The sequence below is a fragment of the Pelophylax lessonae genome (assembly GCF_965119305.1).
Source record: "Pelophylax lessonae genome assembly, chromosome: 8".
Taxonomy (NCBI): Eukaryota; Metazoa; Chordata; class Amphibia; order Anura; family Ranidae; genus Pelophylax; species Pelophylax lessonae.
Window position 1 is genome coordinate 284,647,266 of NC_138775.1, and position 22,885 is coordinate 284,670,150.

The 22,885-nt window shown below is 42.2% G+C and overlaps 1 protein-coding gene across 1 annotated transcript in view; it reads right to left on the minus strand.

Moving 5' to 3' along the window:
* Positions 1–22,885, minus strand: part of MYSM1 (Myb like, SWIRM and MPN domains 1) — a 100,789-nt gene that overhangs the window by 49,900 nt on the left and 28,004 nt on the right. Inside the window, exons 8-15 of the mRNA XM_082264801.1 lie at positions 20,847–21,523; positions 18,886–19,016; positions 15,195–15,298; positions 6,861–6,938; positions 3,377–3,459; positions 863–917; positions 654–704; positions 505–579 (exon numbers count right to left, since the gene is read on the minus strand). Coding sequence (XP_082120927.1) covers positions 505–579; positions 654–704; positions 863–917; positions 3,377–3,459; positions 6,861–6,938; positions 15,195–15,298; positions 18,886–19,016; positions 20,847–21,523 — 1,254 coding nt within the window. The remainder of the gene's footprint in view (positions 1–504; positions 580–653; positions 705–862; positions 918–3,376; positions 3,460–6,860; positions 6,939–15,194; positions 15,299–18,885; positions 19,017–20,846; positions 21,524–22,885) is intronic.

A 22,885-nucleotide genomic window follows, 5' to 3' on the forward strand; every position in this document is an offset into this window, starting at 1 on the left:
CAAATGGCTGCAATATAACAAAGAGTGAAAAATTTAAGGGGGTCTGAATACTTTCCGTACCCACTGTATATCTATATAGATATATATACTGTAAATCCCATGTACATACAGTAAGTATCACAGCCTTTGCTCAATACTTTGTTGAAGCACATTTGACACCAATTACAGCCTCAATTCTTTCTGAGTATGATGCTACAAGCTTGGTAAACCTATTTTTGGGCAGTTTCTCCCATTCTATTTTGCAGGACCTATATATATATATATATATATATATATATATATATATATATATATGAAGCTCTGTGGAAATTGATATATATATATATATATATATACATATACACACACGAAGCTCTGCAGAAATTGACAGCGCTATAGAAGTACCTGTAAAAAATAAATATGGGTTAGTACTCAGGCAAGTGGATATATTAAAAGGATATAAAATGGTGAACTTTACTTGAAATAAATTTTTAATGTGTTTTTAAGAAACAGGAACCAGCTTACTTCTACAATGCGTTCTTCTTCCAGATATCTTCCTCCTAATAAGCCTATGACTTCCGCCATGGAGACGTGAGAGTGCTTTAACAGAGAACAACAAATGAGTGACACCTTTCATAGAATAAGATAGTTCTCATATAAAATGTTATACTTACCAAATCTAATATTAGCATGGCCTCCGCTGATATCTTCACTTGGAAGGGAGCCTGAAATCAAAGTGACATTTATAAAGGAAGCACAAAAATGAGACAACACAATTTTGACAAATAAAGACAAATTTCCAACTGGTGAAAAATTCAAGCTTGTCTTATTAAAAAATGAATATAGTTGAAAACAATAATTGAAATTTTGAAATGTTTTTTACCTGCCTCTCTTCAGTAAAGTCAAGGCAGGGGATGAGTTGAAAAGGGTCAAATGTGCTGTTTGAAAAAAAAAAAAAAGAATTGTTAACAACAGCAATCTAAAAAGCAGATATTTCGGGTTATACTTATATAGCTACAGGGATACTGGGGGAGCAAAGTTTCTTATTACAACAATAGGACTGACCCTTAGATGGCAGAACTTCCCACTTTCCCCACAGCGCTGGCATTTTTAAAGAAATTGAAATAGTCACCCAGCAGCTTCTATATGGCAGCTCTGCTGCAAAACCCTAATCATCTCCAAAGCTGTCCCCTCTCAGTAGTTCCTTTTCGCTACTAGATGTCCCTAGTCTTTCAGACTGAATGATGTCTAGTGTCATTCAACCTGTAGGACTGAGGACATCCTGTGAGTGCAGGATGTCATGGACCCGCCCCCTGAGGGGATGTCACTACAGTGCTCTGCACTCGCACACACTGATACAGAAAGTCAGTGCCACTCTCTGCATTAGAGAGGAATGGCTTACACTAGCGAGGAGGAGAACCCTGTGCGTCACACAACTGGCCTGCAAGCATTCGGAAAAGGTACAAGAGAAATGGCCGCACACCAGGCAATAGCTCACGATGATGTTTATTGAACAAGGATGCAAGGTACAGCAAAATGGATGGTAGACATGTTTCACACAACTCACAGGGCGCTTGTTCACTACCATTTTACCATTCGGAAAAGGTAAGCTTATAAAGAGAAAAGGCAAAAAAATACATGAAGCAGCAAGAACCCATAGCAAGAAGCAGGGGGAAGGAGCCAGGAGCGCCGGCAGGGGGACCCCAGAAAAAGAGGATCGGGGGCTGCTCTGTGCAAAACCATTTCACAACATGTAAATATAACATGCTTGTTATTTAATAAAAATAAAAAATAGGTTTACAAATCGCTTTACTTCCTGCAGCCTTTTGAGATATATATCATGGATATCACAGGAGGCGGAAAGCCCCGGATACATCATTCTCACCTCAACAAGAAAAGAGGAAGGAGGGCAGTTAAAGAGCCTAAAAAAGTTTTTAGACAAAAAATAATTATAAAAAAGATTAACCGGTTGCCGACAACATATACTGCAGTGGTCAGCCCCGGCCAGGCAAAGTGAGGTATCAGTACGTCACTAGCCTGTTAGCCAATAGGGGGCGAGTGCGCCCCACCGGAGGCGCACTCCCGCCCCCGCTCGTTCACGGACACCTCCGTGTGTGTGACCGGTGGACATCGGTCCGCTGTGAAGGGAGAAAGGCAGGCGGCTAATGTAAACAAAACCGCCTGTCATTCTTCCCTGTGTAACAGCACAGATCATACGGTCCTGCTATGTAGGACCGTTGATCTCTGCTGTTACATGTAAAGTCACATCCCTGCACACTTAGAAGCACGCCCCTAGGGACACACTTAACCCCTCCTTCCCCAATAAAGTTAACCCCTTCCCTGCCAGTGTCATTTTTACAGTAACAGTGCATATGTATAGCACTGATTACTGTAGTAATGTCACTGGTACCCCCAAAAGTGTCAAAAATGTCAGTCAAGGGTCCGATCTGTCAACCCCAATGTCGCAGTCCCACAAAAAAAAAAAAATCGCATTTCGCCGCCATTAATCGTTAAAAAAAAAAACAACAAAAATCTTTCCCATAGTTAGTAAACGCAATAACTTTTGCGCAAACCAATCAAAATACGCTTATTGTGATTTTTTTTACCAAACATATGTAGCATAAAACAAATTGGCCAAAAATGTTAAAAAATTTAGATTTTTACATTTTTTTTGGGGAATTTCATATAAAAAAAAGTGAAAAATATTGTTATTTTTGCAAAATTGTCGCTCTTTTTTTGTTTATAGCGCATGATCAAAAAATCGCACAGGTGATCAAATACCACCAAAAGAAAGCTCTGTTTGTGGGAAAAAAAGGATGTCAAATTAGTTTAGGTACAGCGTCGCACGACCGCGCAATTGTCCGTTAAAGTCACACAGTGCCGAATCGCAAAATAGGGCCTGGTCAGGAAGGGGGTAAAATCTTCCGGGGCTTAAGTGGTTAAAATACTTTAATATGGAGGGGGCAGAAATGTAATAAGGTAAAGTTTAAAAAAAAAAAAAAAAGTAAATGTTTTGCTACAATAAAGTTTTAAAAACTTACTACACACACGGGTTGATTTACTAAAACTGGAGAGTGCTTAATCTGGTGCAATTCTGCATAGAAATAAATCAGCTTCCAGGCTTTATTGTGAAAGCTTAAAGCTTAATTGAACAAGCTGATGTTAGAAGCCGATCGGTTGCCATGCACAACTGCACCAGATTTTCACTCTCTAGTTTTAGTAAATCAACCCCACAGTATGCATTTAGTGTCATTTTAAATTCGTCACCTTGTATTAACTACAAAACACTGTTGGCATCTTCAGAAATAAGACGTATAAACCACACAATTTAAAGCAGAGGCCAAACAAATGTAAATGAAGAATGTCACAATATCGGACTATATTCCGATCTCTGTACCTCTTGGGTGGTCTGGAACCCCTGGAACATTTCAGTGCCTTCATTCTCTCCCGTCTTTGAGCCAACTCTTCTGCCGAGAGATGCTGACAAAGAATTATGTGAAACAATGAGGAAACACAGGACTTTACCGGTGTTAAATCCCCCTCCAGCAAAACCCACAGTAAAGATTATGTCATAAAAAAAATAACTTTATTCAGTGGGAATACATATAGTAAAAAAATAGAAAGCCATCCATAACTTGGCGCCCAGCTACATCACTAATCTGGTCTCAAAATACCGACCAACTCGTTCCTCTCAGGACCTCCTGCTCTCTAGCTCCCTTGTAACCACTTCCCATGCTCGCCTCCAGGACTTCTCCCGAGCTTCTCCCATCCTCTGGAATGCTCTACCCCAATCTGTCCGACTATCTCCTACTTTGTCCACTTTCAGACAATCCCTGAAAACACATCTCTTCAGAGAAACCTATCTGACATCCACCTAACAACTGTACTTTTATTTTCTCCATCAGCCCATCCCCCACAGTTATTACCTCTTGTATCTCTTGACCCAACCTCTTAGATTGTAAGCTCTAACGAGCAGGGCCCTCTGATTCCTACTGTATTAAAGTGTATTGTATTTGTACGGTCTACCCTCAAGTTGTAAAGCGCTGCGTAAACTGTCGGCGCTATATAATAATAATAATAAATATGTTCCATCATAGATTACATCACATAAAAACAAGTCCAAGAGGCTTTGTAATATTGCACATCAACATGAGTAACTCATGTTGAACACCACCCAAAAAATAAAGGGGTACCTCCCCTTATAGTTCTACCATATAGTACAATATACCCAAACTGTGAAGAGGACAGGAAACCCCTCCCGACGTGTTTCGCCTTTCGGCTTCTTTAGGGGTATTTATAAAGAGGGTTCAGGAGGGTTAAACATTGGATTGTAACCTCAGAGGGAGTTATAGGTACTAACTTCCATTCGGTCAGGTGATCTTCCTAAAAAATCAAAACGTGATGCGCCAGATGTGCACAAAATAGATAAGTGGTCTCATACAAAACAATATAGTGTCCACATGCAGGGGCGTAACTACAGGGGTTGCAATTGCAACCGGGCCCCATGCTCCAGGGGGCCCATGTGGCTCCCCTGTACACCTGGATAGGAGGGGCGACCGGGGGAAGCATGTAGAGAAATCACTGTCCTCCTTTTTTCTCCTGTAGCTGCAGGAGGTAAATGGAGGAGATTGGTTCCTCTGTATGCTGCCCCCGCCACTCCTCCTATCCAGATCACTTGTGTTCTGCTGTCTCTGGGCCACTGTGTGCTCCTCTGGTCTCCCCCCCCTCTACTGTGCTCCCCCCCCCACTGTACTCCCTTCCCTCTCCTGCCGGTTGCTGCAGGGGATGTGTCACAATAGAGAACCAGGAAGGGGGTCAGTAAATATGTAATTTACCAGCTCCTTCCTTTTCAGAATGGACAGAGTCATAGTCAGTGACATTGTAAAAAAAATAAAAATAATAAAAAATAATACAATTAAAATATCAAAAAATAAAAACTACTGACACCTGTGGGTGAACTTCCAGGATAGCAAAGATCACACTTGTGACTGGGCCCTGGCATTCCACCACCATGGGGAGGCCCCAAGATGGCAGGAAGGGGGCCCACTGCAGAACTTGTGAAAGGGTCCCGCTGCAGGACCATAATAAAGGGCCCCACAATGAGAGTAAAGGGCCCCAGGATCATTGGGAAGAGCCCCAGGCTTGAAGGGAAGGGCCCCGACCAGGGGTCCGGGGGGCCCTTCATGGTTTTTTGCACCGGGGTCCTGAAGGTTCTAGTTACGCCTCTGTCCACATGGAATGGGTGCTGCAAAGCAATAAATGATGTGTCCAAGTGTCCAAAAGTAAAGCCTCAATCCCGTGAGAGTTGATAAGGAAACACCAGGTGTGTCAAATCCCTTCACCAGTAAGATTGGCCTCTCACCTTAACATAAGACCCAAACGGGCCAGCATAAGCATATAAGGGGATATAGGACTCCACAGATGACTCTCCAGCCTTCCACCTCCGGAGGTCGCCGGGACATTTGCTGGGCACTCAGCCGTGCCTGCTTGTATGGCATTCAGTATGAGAGTTCCACCCGAAGGTCGATCATCGTTCGGGTGGAACTCTCATACTGAGTCCTATATCCCCTTATATGCTTATGCTGGCCCGTTTGGGTCTTATGTTAAGGTGAGAGGCCAATCTTACTGGTGAAGGGATTTGACACACCTGGTGTTTCCTTATCAACTCTCACGGGATTGAGGCTTTACTTTTGGACACTTGGACACATCATTTATTGCTTTGCAGCACCCATTCCATGTGGACACTATATTGTTTTGTATGAGACCACTTATCTATTTTGTGCACATCTGGCGCATCACGTTTTGATTTTTTATGCTTTTGATTGTGAGGTGTGGACACGATTAGTGTATGCAGCCGGATTTATTGATTTATTTATTTATGCACATTGATTTGATGGATATTGATTTATTGCACTTATATGCACATTCATTTATCACCTGGCTTTGCGCTGATAGTTTTTTCACTGCAGGTGATCTTCCTAAGACCAAGGAGTCAAGGTGAGGTGGATAGTGTCCGAGAGAAAGAGGAAGGGGGGGGGGGACACCCAGCCAGGCATCCAACCAGGGCAAGTGGAGAGAAAATAAAAAAGTCCAGCCTTCACATAGACAGCCTCGTTTGAAACGTGTTTATCTCCCCAAAACAGGGGAGAAAGAGAGGAGTCAAAGTGCGATTGCCTATGATCCCAGGGAAAGCTGTAAGCGATCCAATACAAAACACCTCCTTGTACTGCACATTGGCACCGCATCCATAGGCCTCCTAGGCATTTACCTTTTTTTTCGGATGTGGTATTGAATAGGATTGGCCAGGTCATTATTTTATTCCAAAGAGAAATATTATGTTGACTTAGGAGCACCTGTCACATAAACTGAGGAAATATTCACTTGCAGGGGAGGACTGGGAAGGGGGGCAGGGTGGCAATCGGCCCCCGGGCCACTCTGATGCTGGGTAAAAAGGCCGCACTCAGGGTTGGATTAATGTAGGGGCCAGACACTGTATACAGCTACACAATGTTTTATTTGCAGAGCTGCAGCAGAGCGTTATGAATGTGCAGAGTACGAGTTACCATATTGCATCGTGTTTATCTTGCTTCATAAAATCAATATCCTTTAAAAAATCAGGTGGGCATGGATGGTGAGCTGATCCAATGATTCAATGGGCCACTTGACTGGACTTGCCCCCCAGGCCTAAGGCTGCCAGCCCTCCCCTGCTCATTTGTGCCCATAATATACAAAAAAGCTAATAAATAACTGCAGATCTCTATTATCTCAGAGACGCAGAGGTTTGATGAAGGGCAGTTCAATGGTACACTGTACAGAAAGGTTACTGTCGTAGGGTCCAGCACATCAATTACAGGTAAAAGGACACTCAGCTGCTGTCTAACCTCAAACGTCTGTCCCTCGAGGTCTCTTGAATCACGCCAATTCCCCCATGGGTCTCTGACACGCCTTCGTCTGGTGCGCTGCAATAAGAAACGAGAGAGTGTTAGCATGGCAACAACTGAGATTTTATTTACCCACTTGCCTACCGGGCACCCTTCCTGCCCAGGCAAATTTTCAGCACTGTTACACTTTGAATGACAATTGCGCGGTCATGCAATGCTGTACCTCCTATAGAATTTTTAACATTTATTTTTCACACATATAGCTTTCTTTTGGTGCCATTTAATCACCACTGGGTTTTTTATTTTTTCCTAAATAAATGAAAAAAGACCGAAAACTTAAAAAAAATAAAATAAAATAAACATTTTTCATAGTTTTTTTTTATCAAATTTTGCAAACAGGTAATTTTTCTCCTTCACTGATGTGTGCTGGGGAGGCTGCACTGATAGGTGGCACTGATGACGAGGCACTGATTGGCAGCGATAGGTGGCACGGGTGGGCACTGATTAGCAGTACCAAAGGTCACTAATAGGTGGCACTGGTGGGCGCTGATTAGCATTACTGATGAGCACTGATTAGCAGCACTGGTGGGCACTGATTAGCAGCACTGGTGGGCACTGATTAGCAGCACTGGCGGGCACTGATAGGTGGCACTGTTTAGCAACAATGGTGGGCACTGATTAGCAGCACTGGTTGACACTGATTAGCAGCACTGGTGGGCACTGGTTAGCAGCACTGGTTGACACTGATTAGCAGCACTGGTGGGCACTGATTAGCAGCACTGATAGGTGGCACTGGTTAGCAGCACTGGTTGACACTGATTAGCAGCACTGGTGGGCACTGATTAGCAGCACTGATAGGTGGCACTGGTTAGCAGCACTGGTTGACACTGATTAGCAGCACTGGTTGACACTGATTAGCAGCACTGGTGAGCACTGGTTAGCAGCACCGGTTGACACTGATTAGCAGCACTGGTGAGCACTGATTAGCAGCACTGGTTGACACTGATTAGCAGCACTGGTGAGCACTGATTAGCAACAATGGTGGGCACTGATTAGAAGCACTGGTTGACACTGATTAGCAGCACTGATGAGCACTGGTTGGCAATGTTGGGACTGATGTCCCTTTAAAAGAAGCCGGTTATTGGCTTTCCTCTCTCCTCCTCACACTGTCAGCGTGAGGAAAAAAAAAAGCTGATAACCGACTTTTTTTTTTAAATCATGTGATTAGCGGTCACTGGCTGACAGCTGATCACATAGTAAAGGGCCGCTGTGATTGGCCCTTTACCCCGATCTGTGATCAGCCAAGTTCAAAGGACCCGGTGATCACAGAGCGCGCCGACGCAGGGGCAGTACGAGGATGTTTATGGACGACCTCCTGGAATTGTTAGCCCGCGCAGATGGGACGGGATGGGGTTAAAAGCATAATCTACTTTATGCAAATGAGAATATAGGCAGCCATGCTGATGAATAAAAAAATGTGCATTTATTATTTTTTTTGCATTTAGGCCTGCAAAGCATTGCAACCGTGATCAGTGGATCGCAGCAGGTGCAATCCCATGGCTCCTGCAGGCTATTCCTCCAGGCGCAGTTTTGTAACAAGACAGATCTTTAGTAACAAGGCTGGAGGAAATATTAATAGGCTACAAGTGCAGTGACGTCACTCTACTTCTTCTCCACTGAGAACTACAAGTCCCTCTGCCATCCAGTCTCCTGTGAATGAATGATGCAGCTGTGCCAGGGGAGCAGGTAAGAAAAAAAAAAAAAAAACAACCCAGATTTCGTAAAAAGGGTCAGAGGGTGGCCTGGGGGGAAAGGGGGGGGGGGATTGACTGGGATCATATTTCATGCTTCACCCCAAATATGTAACATGAAACATAGGGGGAGATACACCAGAGTCTGTGTGCACCAGTTTTAGTAAATCTCACCCATAATTAGAAGGCCTCATGCACACAGGACATTTTTACAGCGGCTGTTTTTGGCATCAGACGTTTTTTTTCTGCAGCCAATAAACTCTCCAGCATGTTATCCTATCCCATGCACACATAGGCTGATTTTTTGGCAGGGGCATTTTCTGGCTGGAAAAAAAAAAAGCCATAACTAGTGGGTTTTAAGAGGCGTTTTTCAGCTGTAAAAATGATCCAACTCTAGAAAAAGCTTAAATACGCTGAAAAAGGCCATAAAAAGGCCGGCTATTCGGAGTTTATCAACATTTTTGAGCCATAAGCTTTTGTGGGAGTAAAGTTTTGATAAAAAATGCTACAGCTAAAAAACGTTAATGCAAAAAAGCTGAAAAATGCCTTCTACAGCTACAGCTTTGTACTAATGTTTTGATAACATCCAGTGTGCATGAGGCAAAAAGCTGAACCACTTTTTTAGAGACATTAGGGGGGGATTTATTAAAACCGATGCACTGTACATAGAAACTAGGGATAGACTGATATGGTTTTTTTCAGGGCCGATATTTTGGTCACAACGTATCGGTATCGGCAGATATGGGCCGATATTTTGTACAGTTAAAGTTTTGAAAAATAAAGACAATTTTGACACAAATCTGGTACTGAACATGTTAATTTTTGTTTAATGCTTAATGGTTGGCTATCTGGCACCCTGTGGTGGGTGGCTGTCTGTCTGGCACCCTGTGGTGGCTGTTTGTCTGGCACCCTGTGGTGGCTGTTTGTCTGGCACCCTGTGGTGGGTGGCTGTCTGGCTGGCACCCTGTGGTGGGTGGCTGTCTGTCTGGCACCCTGTGGTGGCTGTTTGTCTGGCACCCTGTGGTGGGTGGCTGTCTGGCTGGCACCCTGTGGTGGGTGGCTGTCTGTCTGGCACCCTGTGGTGGGTGGCTGGCTTGCTGGCACCTTGTGGCGGATAGCTGTCTGTCTGGCACCTTGTGGCAGATAGCTGTCTGTCTGGCACCCTGTGGCAGGTGGCTGTCTGGCTGGCACAGGGGCTGTGAGCGGCTGACTGGGACAGGGCCTGTGGGTGGCTGGCTGGTACAGTGCCTGTGGCTGGCTGGCACCCTGTCTGTGAGTGGCTGGCTGGCTGGCACAGGGGCTGTGGCTGGCTGGTACAGGGCCTGTGGGTGGCCGGCTGGTACAGTGCCTGTGGCTGGCTGGCACCCTGTCTGTGGGTGGCTGGCACAGGGGCTGTGGCTGGTACAGGGCCTGTGGATGTGGGTGGGTGTATGGCTGTGATACACTCCCGCGAGACTAGTCCCAATTCCAGACAAGGCTGTCCAAGGCGAGGGAGGCGGCCTAAGAAGGCAGAATGATGTCACAAAAATATCGGCAATATCGGCCAGTTCCGGGCCGATACATCGGGCAAAGTGCATATCGGCCACCGATATATCGGCCTTGCCAATAATCGGTCTATCCCTAATAGAAACCAATCAGGTTCCAGGTTTTCCAGGTGTTCATGAATGTTGAAAGCATTGCTGGTACAATGATTTTCATACCAGCAATCAAAATGTAAAAAAAAAATCCCTGATTGCCTAATCAATGCTTATTTTTTTTGTTTAACATGACTTTTTATTTTTTTTTACAATTATTTTTGTAAATACTTTCATACGCCTAGTTCACTGCTACTAGGGTAACATTGCACTACTCTAATACAAGCAATTAAAAATATTGTTAAAAAATATATTTAAAAATTGAATAAAAAATGATTATAGCTTTTTTTTTTTTTGTTCATGCCGTCACCAGTGTCCCTGATCACTGCCACACCAGTCAGATCATGAAGCTGTACTTTGCTGGTGATGGTAAAAAAAAATTGTGAAAAAAAAAAAAGTATTTAATTTCCAAATTTCCCAAAAAATTGTGACAAAGAAAACATTACAATTTTAAAAAAACGTGCCATGTCTCCTACTAAATGCCTCAGACTGTCTACTTTCCAAAATGGGGTATTTTGGGGGGTTATCTGTACTGTCCTTTAACCACTTTGCGTCCGCTCACAGTAATATTACTGCGGCAGAGTGGCTCGTTATCGTCTGACGACGTAGTATTAACGTCGTCAGACACTCCCCCTTCTGGGCGGCGCTTGCGCGCCGCCGGAGGCTCGCTCCCGCTGTTTTCATTCACAGCGGGAGTCGGGCCAGGGGAGGAGCAGCGGCGATCGCCGCTGCTCTGCCCCGATCGCCGGGGATCTAGTGTGGAGATCCGCCCGCCTGTGTAAACACAAGCGGATGGATCTCCATAGTGACAGGGAGTGACAGATCGGACTGTTCAGCATAGCTGGACATCCGATCTGTCCCTGACTCACTCAGTCACCTCCCCCCCTACACGTCAGTAAGCACCAGGCATACATTAACCCCTCCCTCTCCAATAAAATTAACCCCTTCCCTGCCAGTGTCATTTTTACAGTAACAGTGCATATATATAGCACTGATTACTGTAGTAATGTCACTGGTACCCCCAAAAGTGTCAAAAATGTCAGTCAAGGGTCCAATCTGTCCGCCGCAATGTCGCAGTCCCACAAAAAAAAAAATCGCAGATCGCCGCCATTACGCGTTAAAAAAAAAACACCAAAAATGACAGAAATCTTTCCCTTTGTTAGTAAACGCAATAACTTTTGCGCAAACCAATCAAAATACGCTTATTGCGATTTTTTTTACCAAACATATGTAGCAGAAAACAAATTGGCCAAAAAATTTTTAAAAAATTGGTTTTTACATCTTTTTTGGGGGGAATTTCATATAAAAAAATGTTAAAAATATTGTTATTTTTTTCAAAATAAACGCTCTTTTTTTGTTTATAGCGCAAAAAGTAAAAATCGCACAGGTGATCAAATACCACCAAAAGAAAGCTCTGTTTGTGGGAAAAAAAGGACGTAAATTTAGTTTGGGTACGGCGTCGCACGACCGCGCAATTGTCAGTTGAAGTCGCACAGCGCCGAATCGCAAAAAGTGGCCTGGACGGAAGACAGCAAAATCCTCCGGTGGTAAAGTGGTTAAGGGCCTCAAATATATCAATACAGAATATATTTGGGCCTAAATTTATGGTGAAATTTGATTTTATTGGATATGTTTTATGACAGAAAGTAGAAAATTGTTTTTTTTTTTTCAAAATTGGTTGTCTTTTTTTTATTTATATCACAAAAAATGAAAAAGCCAGTGGTGATCAAATACCATCAAAAGAAAGCTCTTTTTGTGCGAAAAATGATATAAATTGAATTAGGGTACAGTGTTGCATGACTGCGCAATTGGCAATAAACCAGTTGCAGACCGCCCAGCGCCCACCGTACATTTATCGTGGCAGGGCGGCTGGTCTGTGCCAGATCACGTACCTACTATGTGACCAAACACTTCCGCGTCCGAGGTGGGCGTACGCCGCTGCCCCGCTCCCACTGTGATTCTACATAGCGGGAGCCCGGCAGCAGGTACCGTAGACTCGATGACCGTCGGCCTCCGCCGATTACACAGGGCACAGGTAGAATGACAATCTGCCTATGTTGCTCTGACCGGAGGGAAGGCACTGATCCTGTGTTTCTGCTAAGCAGGAACATAAATCTTTGTCTTCCCCTAATCAAAGCACCTCCCTCACAGTGAGTAAGCACAACCTAGGCACACAGTTTACCCTTTGATCATCCCCGATGTTAAACTTTCCCTGCCAGTGTCATTAGTCCAGTGATAGTGCATATTTTTATCACTGATTACTGTATTAGTGTCATTGGCCCCCAAAAAGTGTCAGTTAGGTGTCCGATTTGTCTGCCGCAATGTTGCAGATCGCCGCCAATACTAGTAAAAAATTATTTAAAATATCCCATTATTATTATTATTATTCAGGATTTCCATAGCGCCAGCAGTTTACGCAGCGCTTTACAATGTTAGAGGGAGACAATACAGTAGTATCCCATAGCTTGTGGATGCGATAACTTACAAGCAAACCAATCAATAAATGCTTATTGAGATTTTTTTTTTAACCAAAAATATGTAGCAGAATACATATTGGCCTAAATTCATGAAGAAATTCGACTTTTTTTTTTTTATTGGATATGTTTTATAGCAGAAAGTAAAAAACATATTGTTAGTTTTTCAAAATTGTCGCTCTTTTTTTTGTTTATAGCGCAAAAAATAAAAACTGCAGACGTGCTCAAATTTCACCAAACACTCTATTTGTGGAAAAAAAAAGGGAAACATTTTTTTATTTGGAAACAGTGTCGCATGACAGCACAATTGTCAGTTAAAGTAACGCAGTGTTGTATCGCAAAAAAAATGGTCCGGTTATGAAGGGGGGGGGGGGGGAGTAAATCTTCTGGAGGGCAATTGCAGTGGAGGCTGGTGCTCAATTTTCTTGGGAGGGCGGCCCACAAAAAAAAGCATGTGTGTGCATGGAGACATAGGAGAACATGCTGCATAAAAAAACGTCTGAAGCCAAAAACAGCCGCTGTGGTCTTATAGTGGTTATTTCTTGTACTATGCAGGCGAATACGAATTGAATTTGGGATTATTGGCTAGCGCCGCTCAGTATGTCCTTTTAACCACTTTAGGACCGGAGGGTTTTCCTGCTTTACGTCCAGGCCACTTTTTGAGATTCGGCACTGTGCGACTTTAACTGACAATTGCACAGTCATGCAGCGCCGTACCCAAACGAAATTTATGTCCTTTTTTTCCCACAAAAAGAGCTTCCTTTTGGTGGTATTTGTTCACCTCTGCGCTTTTCATTTTTTGAGATATTAATAATAAAATTCGACAATTTTGAAAAAATAACAATATTTTTCACATTTTTCTACTTTGACAGTTAAAAAATATTCAATATATTCAATTTTTGTCATATATTTAGGCCAAAATGTTTTTAGCTACATGTCTTTGACAAAAAAATTCTCAAAAATTTTTAACCGCTTTAAGACCGGAAGATTTTACCCCATTCCTGACCAGGCCATATTTTGTGATTCGGCACTGCGTTACTTTAACGGACAATTGCGCGGTCGTGCGATGCTCTACCCAAATTAAATTTATGTCCTTTTTTTCCCCACAAATAGAGCTTTCTTTTGGTGGTATTTGATCACCTGTGCGATTTTTACTTTTTGCGCTATAAACAAAAAAAGAGCGACAATTTTGAAAAAATAACAATATTTTTCACATTTTTTTATATGAAATTCCCCAAAAAAATTTAAAAATCAAAATTTTTTAACATTTTAGGCCAATTTGTTTTCTGCTACATATGTTTGGTAAAAAAAAAAAAAATCGCAATAAGCGTATTTTGATTGGTTTGCGCAAAAGTTATCGCAGCTACTAACTATGGGAAATGTATGTCCTTTTTATTGTTTTTTTTTTTTTTAACTAGTATTGGCGGCGATCTGTGATTTTTTTTTTGCGGGACTGCGACATTGCGGCGGACAGATCGGACCCTTGACTGACATTTTTGACACTTTTGGGGGTACCAGTGACATTACTACAGTAATCAGTGCTATACATATGTACTGTTACTGTAATAATGACACTGGCAGGGAAGGGGTTAACTTTTATTGGTGATCAAGGGGTTAATGTATGCCTGGTGCTTACTGACGTGTGTGGGGGGAGGGGATTGTGTGACACAGGGACAGATCGCAGGTTCAGCTATGCTGAATCCTGTAATCCGTCCCTGTCTGTCACTTAGGAGATCCGCCCGCTTTGTATACATTTGTTTCCATTTTCACTATTAAGTATTATTGCAATATATAGTGTCTTGCCTTATTTCACTTCACGGAATGTATATGACTGGGGGTAATGGGGGAATTTATGTAATATGTATTTTGTTTTATTTTTATTTTTTTTGTGAGATTATATAGGTATGTTGATAAAAATTAATAAAAGATTTAATTAAAAAAAAAAAAAAAAGCGGGTGAACCTCCTCACTTGATCGCCGACGATCGGGGAAGAGTGGCGGTGATCACCGCCGCTTCTCCCCTGGCCCGACTCCCGCTGTGTCTAAATACAGCGGGAGCGAGCCTCCGGCGGCGTGCGCCCGCCGCCCACAAGGGGAGGAGTCCAGCGACGTAGACCTACGTCGCTGGACAATAACGAGCCACTTTGCCGCAGTACGCTCCATGTGAGCAGTCGGCAAGTGGTTAATCTTACTGTCGGTTTAATACCGAATATCAGTGGCAGCCGTCTGATTTGATCCCCTCTATTTCTAGTTTATTTCCAAAAGTATCCTTAGTGCTGGTAAAAATATTTTTTTACATTTTCAAGTGGATAATTGTATTGCATGGATACAATGGATGCTGTTGGGACTCGTTATTGAATGCAGGCAGAGTAGTAGTCATGTTTCCTTACAGCTAACCAGACTCTTCTTTTAGCGTTTTATGGAAAAGAGCAGGGACAGATCTGATTGGTTGCAGTAAAGCCCCTTGTTTGCTTACCATATTCTGCAGGCGGTGGGCAAACTCGTACGCTTCCAATGTATCTTTTACTAGTTTCGTCTTTGTTTTATCCATCGGACGGGGCCGATTGTAAACTGCTTGCTCTGAAATTTGCAGAATATCAAAGTAAGTGGTGGACGATGACACATAAGGGAAAAAAAAAAAAAGTTTAAAGTGGAACTTTACTCTTCTAATCAACATTAATTATTTTTAATCCTTATGCTGCTAGCATTAGTAAATTATATTTACTTGTTTTAAACTTTTTTTTTTTTTCTTTTACATTTCTTTAGTTACTTCCTGGTTTCTATTGTAAAAAGAACAAAAAGAGGGCGCGCCAATCTTGCGCATTACCCAAGTGGTGTTTTATTGAAAAAAGGGGGGAAGGAAATATACTCACAAACACAAAAGTCCTAAAAGCGTATCCAGTCCACAATGGACACAAAGCAACCAGGTCCCCGGGACACGACGAATTTGGAAGGTCCTCCGGCGTGCTGGACATTGTCCTGGTGACCTGGCTGCTTTGTGTCCTTTGTGGACTGGATACGCTTTTAAGACTTTTGTGTTTGTGAGTATATTTCCTTCCCCCCTTTTTTCAATAAAACACCACTTGGGTAATGCGCAAGATTGGCGCGCCCTCTTTTTGTTCTTTTTACAATAGAAACCAGGAAGTAACTAAGGAAATGTAAAAGAAAAACAAGTTTAAAATAAGTAATTATGATATACTTTCCCATTTTAAACTTATTTCTTTTTTTTTACATTTCTTTAGTTACTTTTCTAGTTTCTATTGTAAAAAAAAAAAAAAAAAGGGCGCACCAACCTTGCGCATTACCCAAGTGGTGTTTTATTGAAAAAGGGGGGAAGGAAATATACTCACAAACACAAAAGTCTTAAAAGTGTATCCAGTCCACAATGGACACAAAGCAACCAGGTCACCAGGACAATGTCCAGCACGCCGGAGGACCTTCCAAATTCGGCATGTCCCTGGTGACCTGGCTGCTTTGTGTCCTTTGTGGACTGGATACACTTTTAAGACTTTTGTGTTTGTGAGTATATTTCCTTCCCCCCTTTTTCAATAAAACACCACTTGGGTAACACGCAAAGTTGGTGCGCCCTCTTTTTTTTCTTTCTACAGTGTTCCCATTGGGTTTCCCCTGACCCTAGGAGGGCAGCAAAGTCTGTGCATATATCCAGGGCCATACAGATTCACCGCCATCGCATCTCTTTTGAGCGCAGGAGAATTTGTTAGTTTTTTTCCTGGTTTCCATGCCTAGGCAAATTATTTCATATATCCCGGGAACCTTCAGGAGGAGGGGAGAGGAGGAGGGGTTTTCTAAGCTAAGCACACTCTCCTGCATGCATACTTGAGCTAAAGGCAGAAGGTAAATGCTGCATGAATCATTTGCCCTTAACCACTTGCCGACCGCCCACAGTAGATTTACTGCGGCAGTCAGCCCCTCACAGGCAAAGTGACGTAAATTAACGTCACTAGCCTGTGAGGCTCTGGGGAGCGAGCGCGCGCCGCCGCCGGCGTGCTCCCGCTCCGACGCGGTCACGGACCCCCCCCGCGCGTGTGACCGGCGGACCCGATGTCCGCCGCTCACTCTGCGATCGTTGGGGGGAGAGGGAGAAAGGCAGGCAGCTTGTGTAAACAAGCCGTCTGTCATTCTCCCCTGTGTAGAAACACTGATCATACGGTTCTACTATGTAGGACCGTTGATCAGTGTAACTACAGCTCAAGCCACAGCCAATCACAGTTAGAATAACGCCTCTAGGGACACACACAGCCCCTCCCTCTCAAATAAAGTTAACCCCTTCACTGCCAGTGTATTTTTACAGTAACAGTGCATATGTATAGCACTGATTACTGCAGTAATGTCACTGGTACCCCCAAAAGTGTCAAAATGTCAGTCAAGGGTCCGATCTGTCCGCCCCAATGCCGCAGTACCACAAAAAAAAATTGCAGATCGCCGCCATTACGCGTTAAAAAAAAAAACAACAAAAATTACAAAAATCTTTCCCTTAGTTAGTAAACGCGATAACTTTTGCGCAAACCAATCAAAATACGCTTTTTGCGATTTTTTTTACCAAACATATGTAGCATAAAACAAATTGGCCGAAAATGTTAAAAAATTTTGATTTTTACTTTTTTTTTTGGGGGAATTTCATGTAAAAAAAAATGTGAAAAATATTGTTATTTTTGCAAAATTGTCTCTCTCTTTTTGTTTATAGCACGTGATCAAAAAAATCGCACAGGTGATCAAATACCACCAAAAGAAAGCTCTGTTTGTGGGAAAAAAAAGGACCTCAAATTCGTTTGGGTACAGCGTCGCACGACCGCGCAATTGTCCGTTAAAATCACGTAGTGCCGAATCGCAAAATAGGCCCTGGTCTTTTAGCAGCCAAATCCTCCGGGGCTTAAGTGGTTAAAGTGGAACTTCGCTCTCTCAATCAACATGGACTATTTTTTATCCTTATGCTGCTAGCATTAGTGTAACAGAACCGCGACCCACACTGTCTGTGGGCCTCTGTCAGTATACGGCTACCTCCAGTCTTGAACACAGATATCAGATAATCCAGCTGCCCCCCCACCCCCATACAAACCTAGTATGAACTTAGCTTGTATGTATCTGAAAACATCAACTACTTTATTGAACAGTCTCACACAATATATACCCACACATGAGGATATCCCCCTCCTGATCAAATTACCCCACCAGGTCAGGTGCCTGATTACATTATCATATGCAGATGAAATTGTGTACAGAAATAGAATTAACCTGAACTAATTATCTAGCCATCTGGTCAGAAACAATATGTGAGTTCATTAACAATGGGACAGACAGGGTTAACAGAAAAGACATCACACCTTAATACACAGACAATAGGAAGAGACCACAAGTAACAGACTGTCTGTCTCTGACATTGAAGAACATGGAACAGAGGTCAATGTGACCAGCTCTTTCAATGAACATGTTCAGAATCAAACAGGCCAGGAATAGTCTTCATATATTTCTTGGGATATTTGATTGATAAATATTACTGTCCCATTTGAAGTAATTCAAACCAAATTCTCAGTGTCCCTTAATTAGCTGTCCATCATTTCCTTGGTCACCCTGTGTCCCTAATAGACACAGGGTGACTTACACCTAAGAGGGGCCTAGGGGGCTGAGAGAGGGATTTCCCAACCTCCCTAAGGTAAGCTGGGTTCCACGGGCCGCCCAACCAAAGTGACTTCCGTTACAATTAGTAAATAGATAGGAAAGCATATCATATTTACTTGTTTTAAATCTTTTTTTTTGTTTTACATTACTTCAGTTACTTCCTGGCTTCAATGCCTAGGCAAATGATGTCATAAACCCAGGAGTCTTCAGGAGGGGAGGGAGGGTTCTCAGCTCAGCCTATGCCTGAGCCAAGGGCAAATGGATTTCAGGAAGAAAATGGTACATGAATCATCTGCCCTTACTTAAGATGGCCACTACCAGATGCAGTGCAGTTCCACGTTAACATGGCCACGGACCGAAATGCTAGGGGGTGTTTTTCAAAGTGATTTCTCACCCTAATAAAGCATGGAGACATGGATGGATGGATGGGGGGGGGGGGGAGTTAGCTTTGAATATTAAAAATTAATTAAATAGCGTTTTTAGTTTGTGTTACTCAGATGCAGTGAAGATCCGCTTTAACTGACACTTACCACAGCCAAAGTTAATGGCGCCAATTAATTCCAGGTAGGTGTGGACACGCCCGATGCAATTCACATCACCGCAGTTCTTTAGTCCCGGGCGGACTGAGGTTTTGTTCAAGTAATTTGGCTTAGAATTCTTCCTACAATAAGAAAACGACACGCACTTTCAGAACATTGGAAACCTCAAAGAGAACCTGTTCTTGGAGAAAGCACACTGTGACGATGAGCGCTACTAAAATAGATGGTCACCAGACAATCAGACAATATTGTGGGTTGTATAAGTGGGGTGACAGGGAGGACAAGGTGGCTGGCTTGAGGTTTCAGCATCAATGAACCAGTAAAATCTACTAAAAAAAAAAGAAAAAAAAAAAAAAAAAAGGATTTAGCGGTTGTGCAGCTGTTGTATACTTTACAGTTTTTATGTAGCAAATAGAACTGCACGATTAATCGTAAAAAGATTGTGATCTCGAGCCACCCCCCCCCCCCCCCCCCCACGATCTTAATAAAGCATTTGCACGATTCATGTATTTTTCTGCTCACAGCTGGCCCAAAAAAGAAAAAAGCAGCCTTATATTGTTCAGCATTGAAAGAGAAACATTGTATCTTTCTGATCATTTACAGATCAAAGGGATTAAGTAGCTCTTGCTCTGACGTTTGTGGCGATACCTCACGTGTTGGGTGCGAACACCGTTGGGCGTCACCTATGTATACATTCACTACTGCGCGTGAGCCTGGGGGGGGGGGGGGGATGCTTTAAAATGTATTTTATTATTTTTCAGATTTATTTTATTATTTTTCCACTGTCCCTTTACATATTTTTTTCACTTTTATTACTATCACAAGGAATGTAAAAATCCCTTGTGATAGAAATAAGGGATGACAGGTCCTCTTTATGGAGAGATGTGGGGGTCAATAAAACTCCACATCTCTCCTCTACAACAGAAAGCATTAGATTAAAAATAATAAATAATCTAATGATTAAAAAAAAAAAAAAAAAAAAGCCTTGTTTACATTGGCGCAGAACCAGAAGTGATGTCGTCATTCGGGTCCTCCTAGGCCACAGAGATGAGCGGGGGCCCATTTTTCCTCCGTTCATCTCCACGACCAGCTGCCACCAGCGCCAGATTAGTTCCTGGGCTCACCAATCATCCAGGTAAGCCCGGAAACCACCAGAAAGCGGCAGGGGGTGGGCCTTGTTTACATTGGGGCAGAACCAGAAGTGATGTCGTCACTCGGGGTCCTCCTAGGCCACAGAGAATGAGCGGGGACCATTTTTCCTTAGTTCATCTATACAACCAGCCGCCACCAGCGCCAGATTAGTTCCTGGGCTCACTAATTATCCAGGTAAGCCCGGGAACCACCGGAAAGCGGTAGGGGGTGGGGGGGGGGGGGGGGCGGAACCAGAAGTGATGTCCTCGCTCTAGTCCCCCTAGGCTAGGCTACAGAGATGAGCGGGGACCATTTTTCCTCTGTTAAGCTCTGTGACCAGCCGCCATCAGCGCCAGATTAGTTCCTGGGCTCACCAATCATCCAGGTAAGCCCGGGAACCACCGGAAAGCGGTAGGGGGTGGGGGGGGGGGCGGAACCAGAAGTGATGCCCTCACTCTAGTCCCCCTAGGCTAGGCTACAGAGATGAGCGGGGACCATTTTTCCTCTGTTAAGCTCTGTGACCAGCCGCCATCAGCGCCAGATTAGTTCCTGGGCTCACCAATCATCCAGGTAAGCCCGGAAACCATCATAAAGCAGCAGTGGCAGCCCCTCCCGTCGCTTTAAAAGTGATCCAGCGCGAATCAGTCGCGCTGATCACTTTTATCTGAAAGAGAATCACCTAAGGGAAGAGAAAATACTGGGGCATCTAGTTGCAGCCATAACACCAGTATTAAACCTCAAAGCAATGACGTATTTTCCCAGTTAGGGGGTCGGCAAGTAAAAAAATTATAATTTTTCTTGCTTATAACCCAAAAACTTACCATTGATTCAAGATGTAATTGCGTATCCTGAGATAGCGTTCTGGAGTCTTTGCTGAACGCCCCTCAAAGAATTCTGGGATGGCTTGTTTCTCTTCTTCCTGGATGAATTCCGGGTCTAGCACCACCTCCTGGTCAGGCGGCTTTAGGTCTTCTTCTTGAACGTCTTCATGCTCATAGGGCGGGGATGCCTGAACGATCAGAGTGTCAACATCTTTATCCAGACAAGTGGAGTCCCGACTGACTTCTTCGTCTTGTGTAGACGTCAAAGTGTCGCTGTGTGGCACGCATGAGAAGCAATAAAGAGCGTCTCCGTCACCGGGGTCCTTCTGACAAAGCTCCTCTGTCTCTGATACATACGTGTGCGGCCGCTCTGGGGTGAGGTGACTTTGTCCCGTAGCGGGATGAATGGCCTCTTCCTTCACCTGGCAGATCTTATCTTCTGGATTTATCGCCGTGTCAGGAAGGTCCTCGCTGTTGACAAATGCCTCATCCACCTCATCCGTTATGTCGACCTCCTCATCATCTGATAAGGTCTCAATCTTAACCGCGTTGAGGTTGGGGTCCGCTCGACCTCGGAATGCAGATAGTTTTGCTTCTTCCTCGGAATTCTCAGCACGGAAAACGGGAAGCTCCGCCGCTTCCATTTTGCACTCTTTCTCTCCGTTCTCCACCTTACACTGTAGAAAGAAATATGACATTTTTTTATACATTTATTGATTTTTTACATAAATTTTCATATTTTCCAAGAAATTACAAAGTAATATAATCAAAATAAAATTATATATTTACAAAGGAAAGCTACAATAAGCAATCTAGAGGTACAAGTACCAATATATGTTCCTTTCAAAATGTCCTTTTTATTTATTTTTTTTATGTAATTTTTTATATTTTCCAAGAAATTACAAAGTAATATCAAACAGAAAGTAAAATATAATAATAAAATTATATATTTACAAAAGGAAAGCTACAATAAGCAATCTAATGGTACAAGTACCAATATATGTTTCTTTTAACATTTAATTTTTTTTTTTTATGTAATTTTTTATATTTTCCAAGAAATTACAAAGTAATATAATCAAACAGAAAGTTCTATTATAATAAAATTACAAAAGGAAAGCTATAGTAAGCGTTCTAATGGTACAAGTACCAATACATGTTCCTTTCAATATTCCTTTTCTTTTTTATGTAATTTGTATTATTTTCCAAGAAATCACAAAGTAATATAATCAAACAGAAAGTAAAATAAAATATAATAATAAAATTATAAAATTACAAAAGAAAGCTATAGTAAGCATTCTAAATGGTACAAGTACCTATATATGTTCCTTTCAACGTTTCCTTTTTATTTAGTTATTTTTGTAATTTTTATTATTTTTCAAGAAATGACAAAGTAATATCAAACAGAAAGTAAAAATAAAATATAATAATTAAAATGATATATTTACAAAGGAAAGCTGCAATAAGCAATCTAGAGGTACAAGTACCAATATATGTTCCTTTTACCATTTAATTTAGTTGTTTTTTTTTTTTTGTTTTTTTTATGTAATTTTTATTATTTTCCAAGGAATTACAAAGTAATATAATTAAAACAGAAAGACAAATAAACTATTATAATACAATTACAAAGGAAAGCTCTAGTAAGCATTCTAATGGTACAAGTACCAATATAGGTTCCTTTCAACATTTCCTTTTTTTTTTTTTTATGTAATTTTTATTATGTTTCAAGAAATTACAAAGCATTATAATCAAACAAGGTAAAATAAAATACAATAATAAAAATATAAAATTACAAAGGAAAGTAGTAAGCAATCTAATGGTACAAGTACCAATATATGTTAATTTCAACATTTCTTTCTTTTTTTTTTTTTTTGTTTTTATGTAGATTGTAATTTCTTGGAAAATAATACAAAGTAATATAATCAAACAGAAAAGTAAAATAAAATATAATAAAATTATACATTTACAAAGGAAAGCTACAATAAGCAAGCTAATGGTACAAGTATCAATATATGTTCCTTTTAGCATTTAATTTTGTTTTT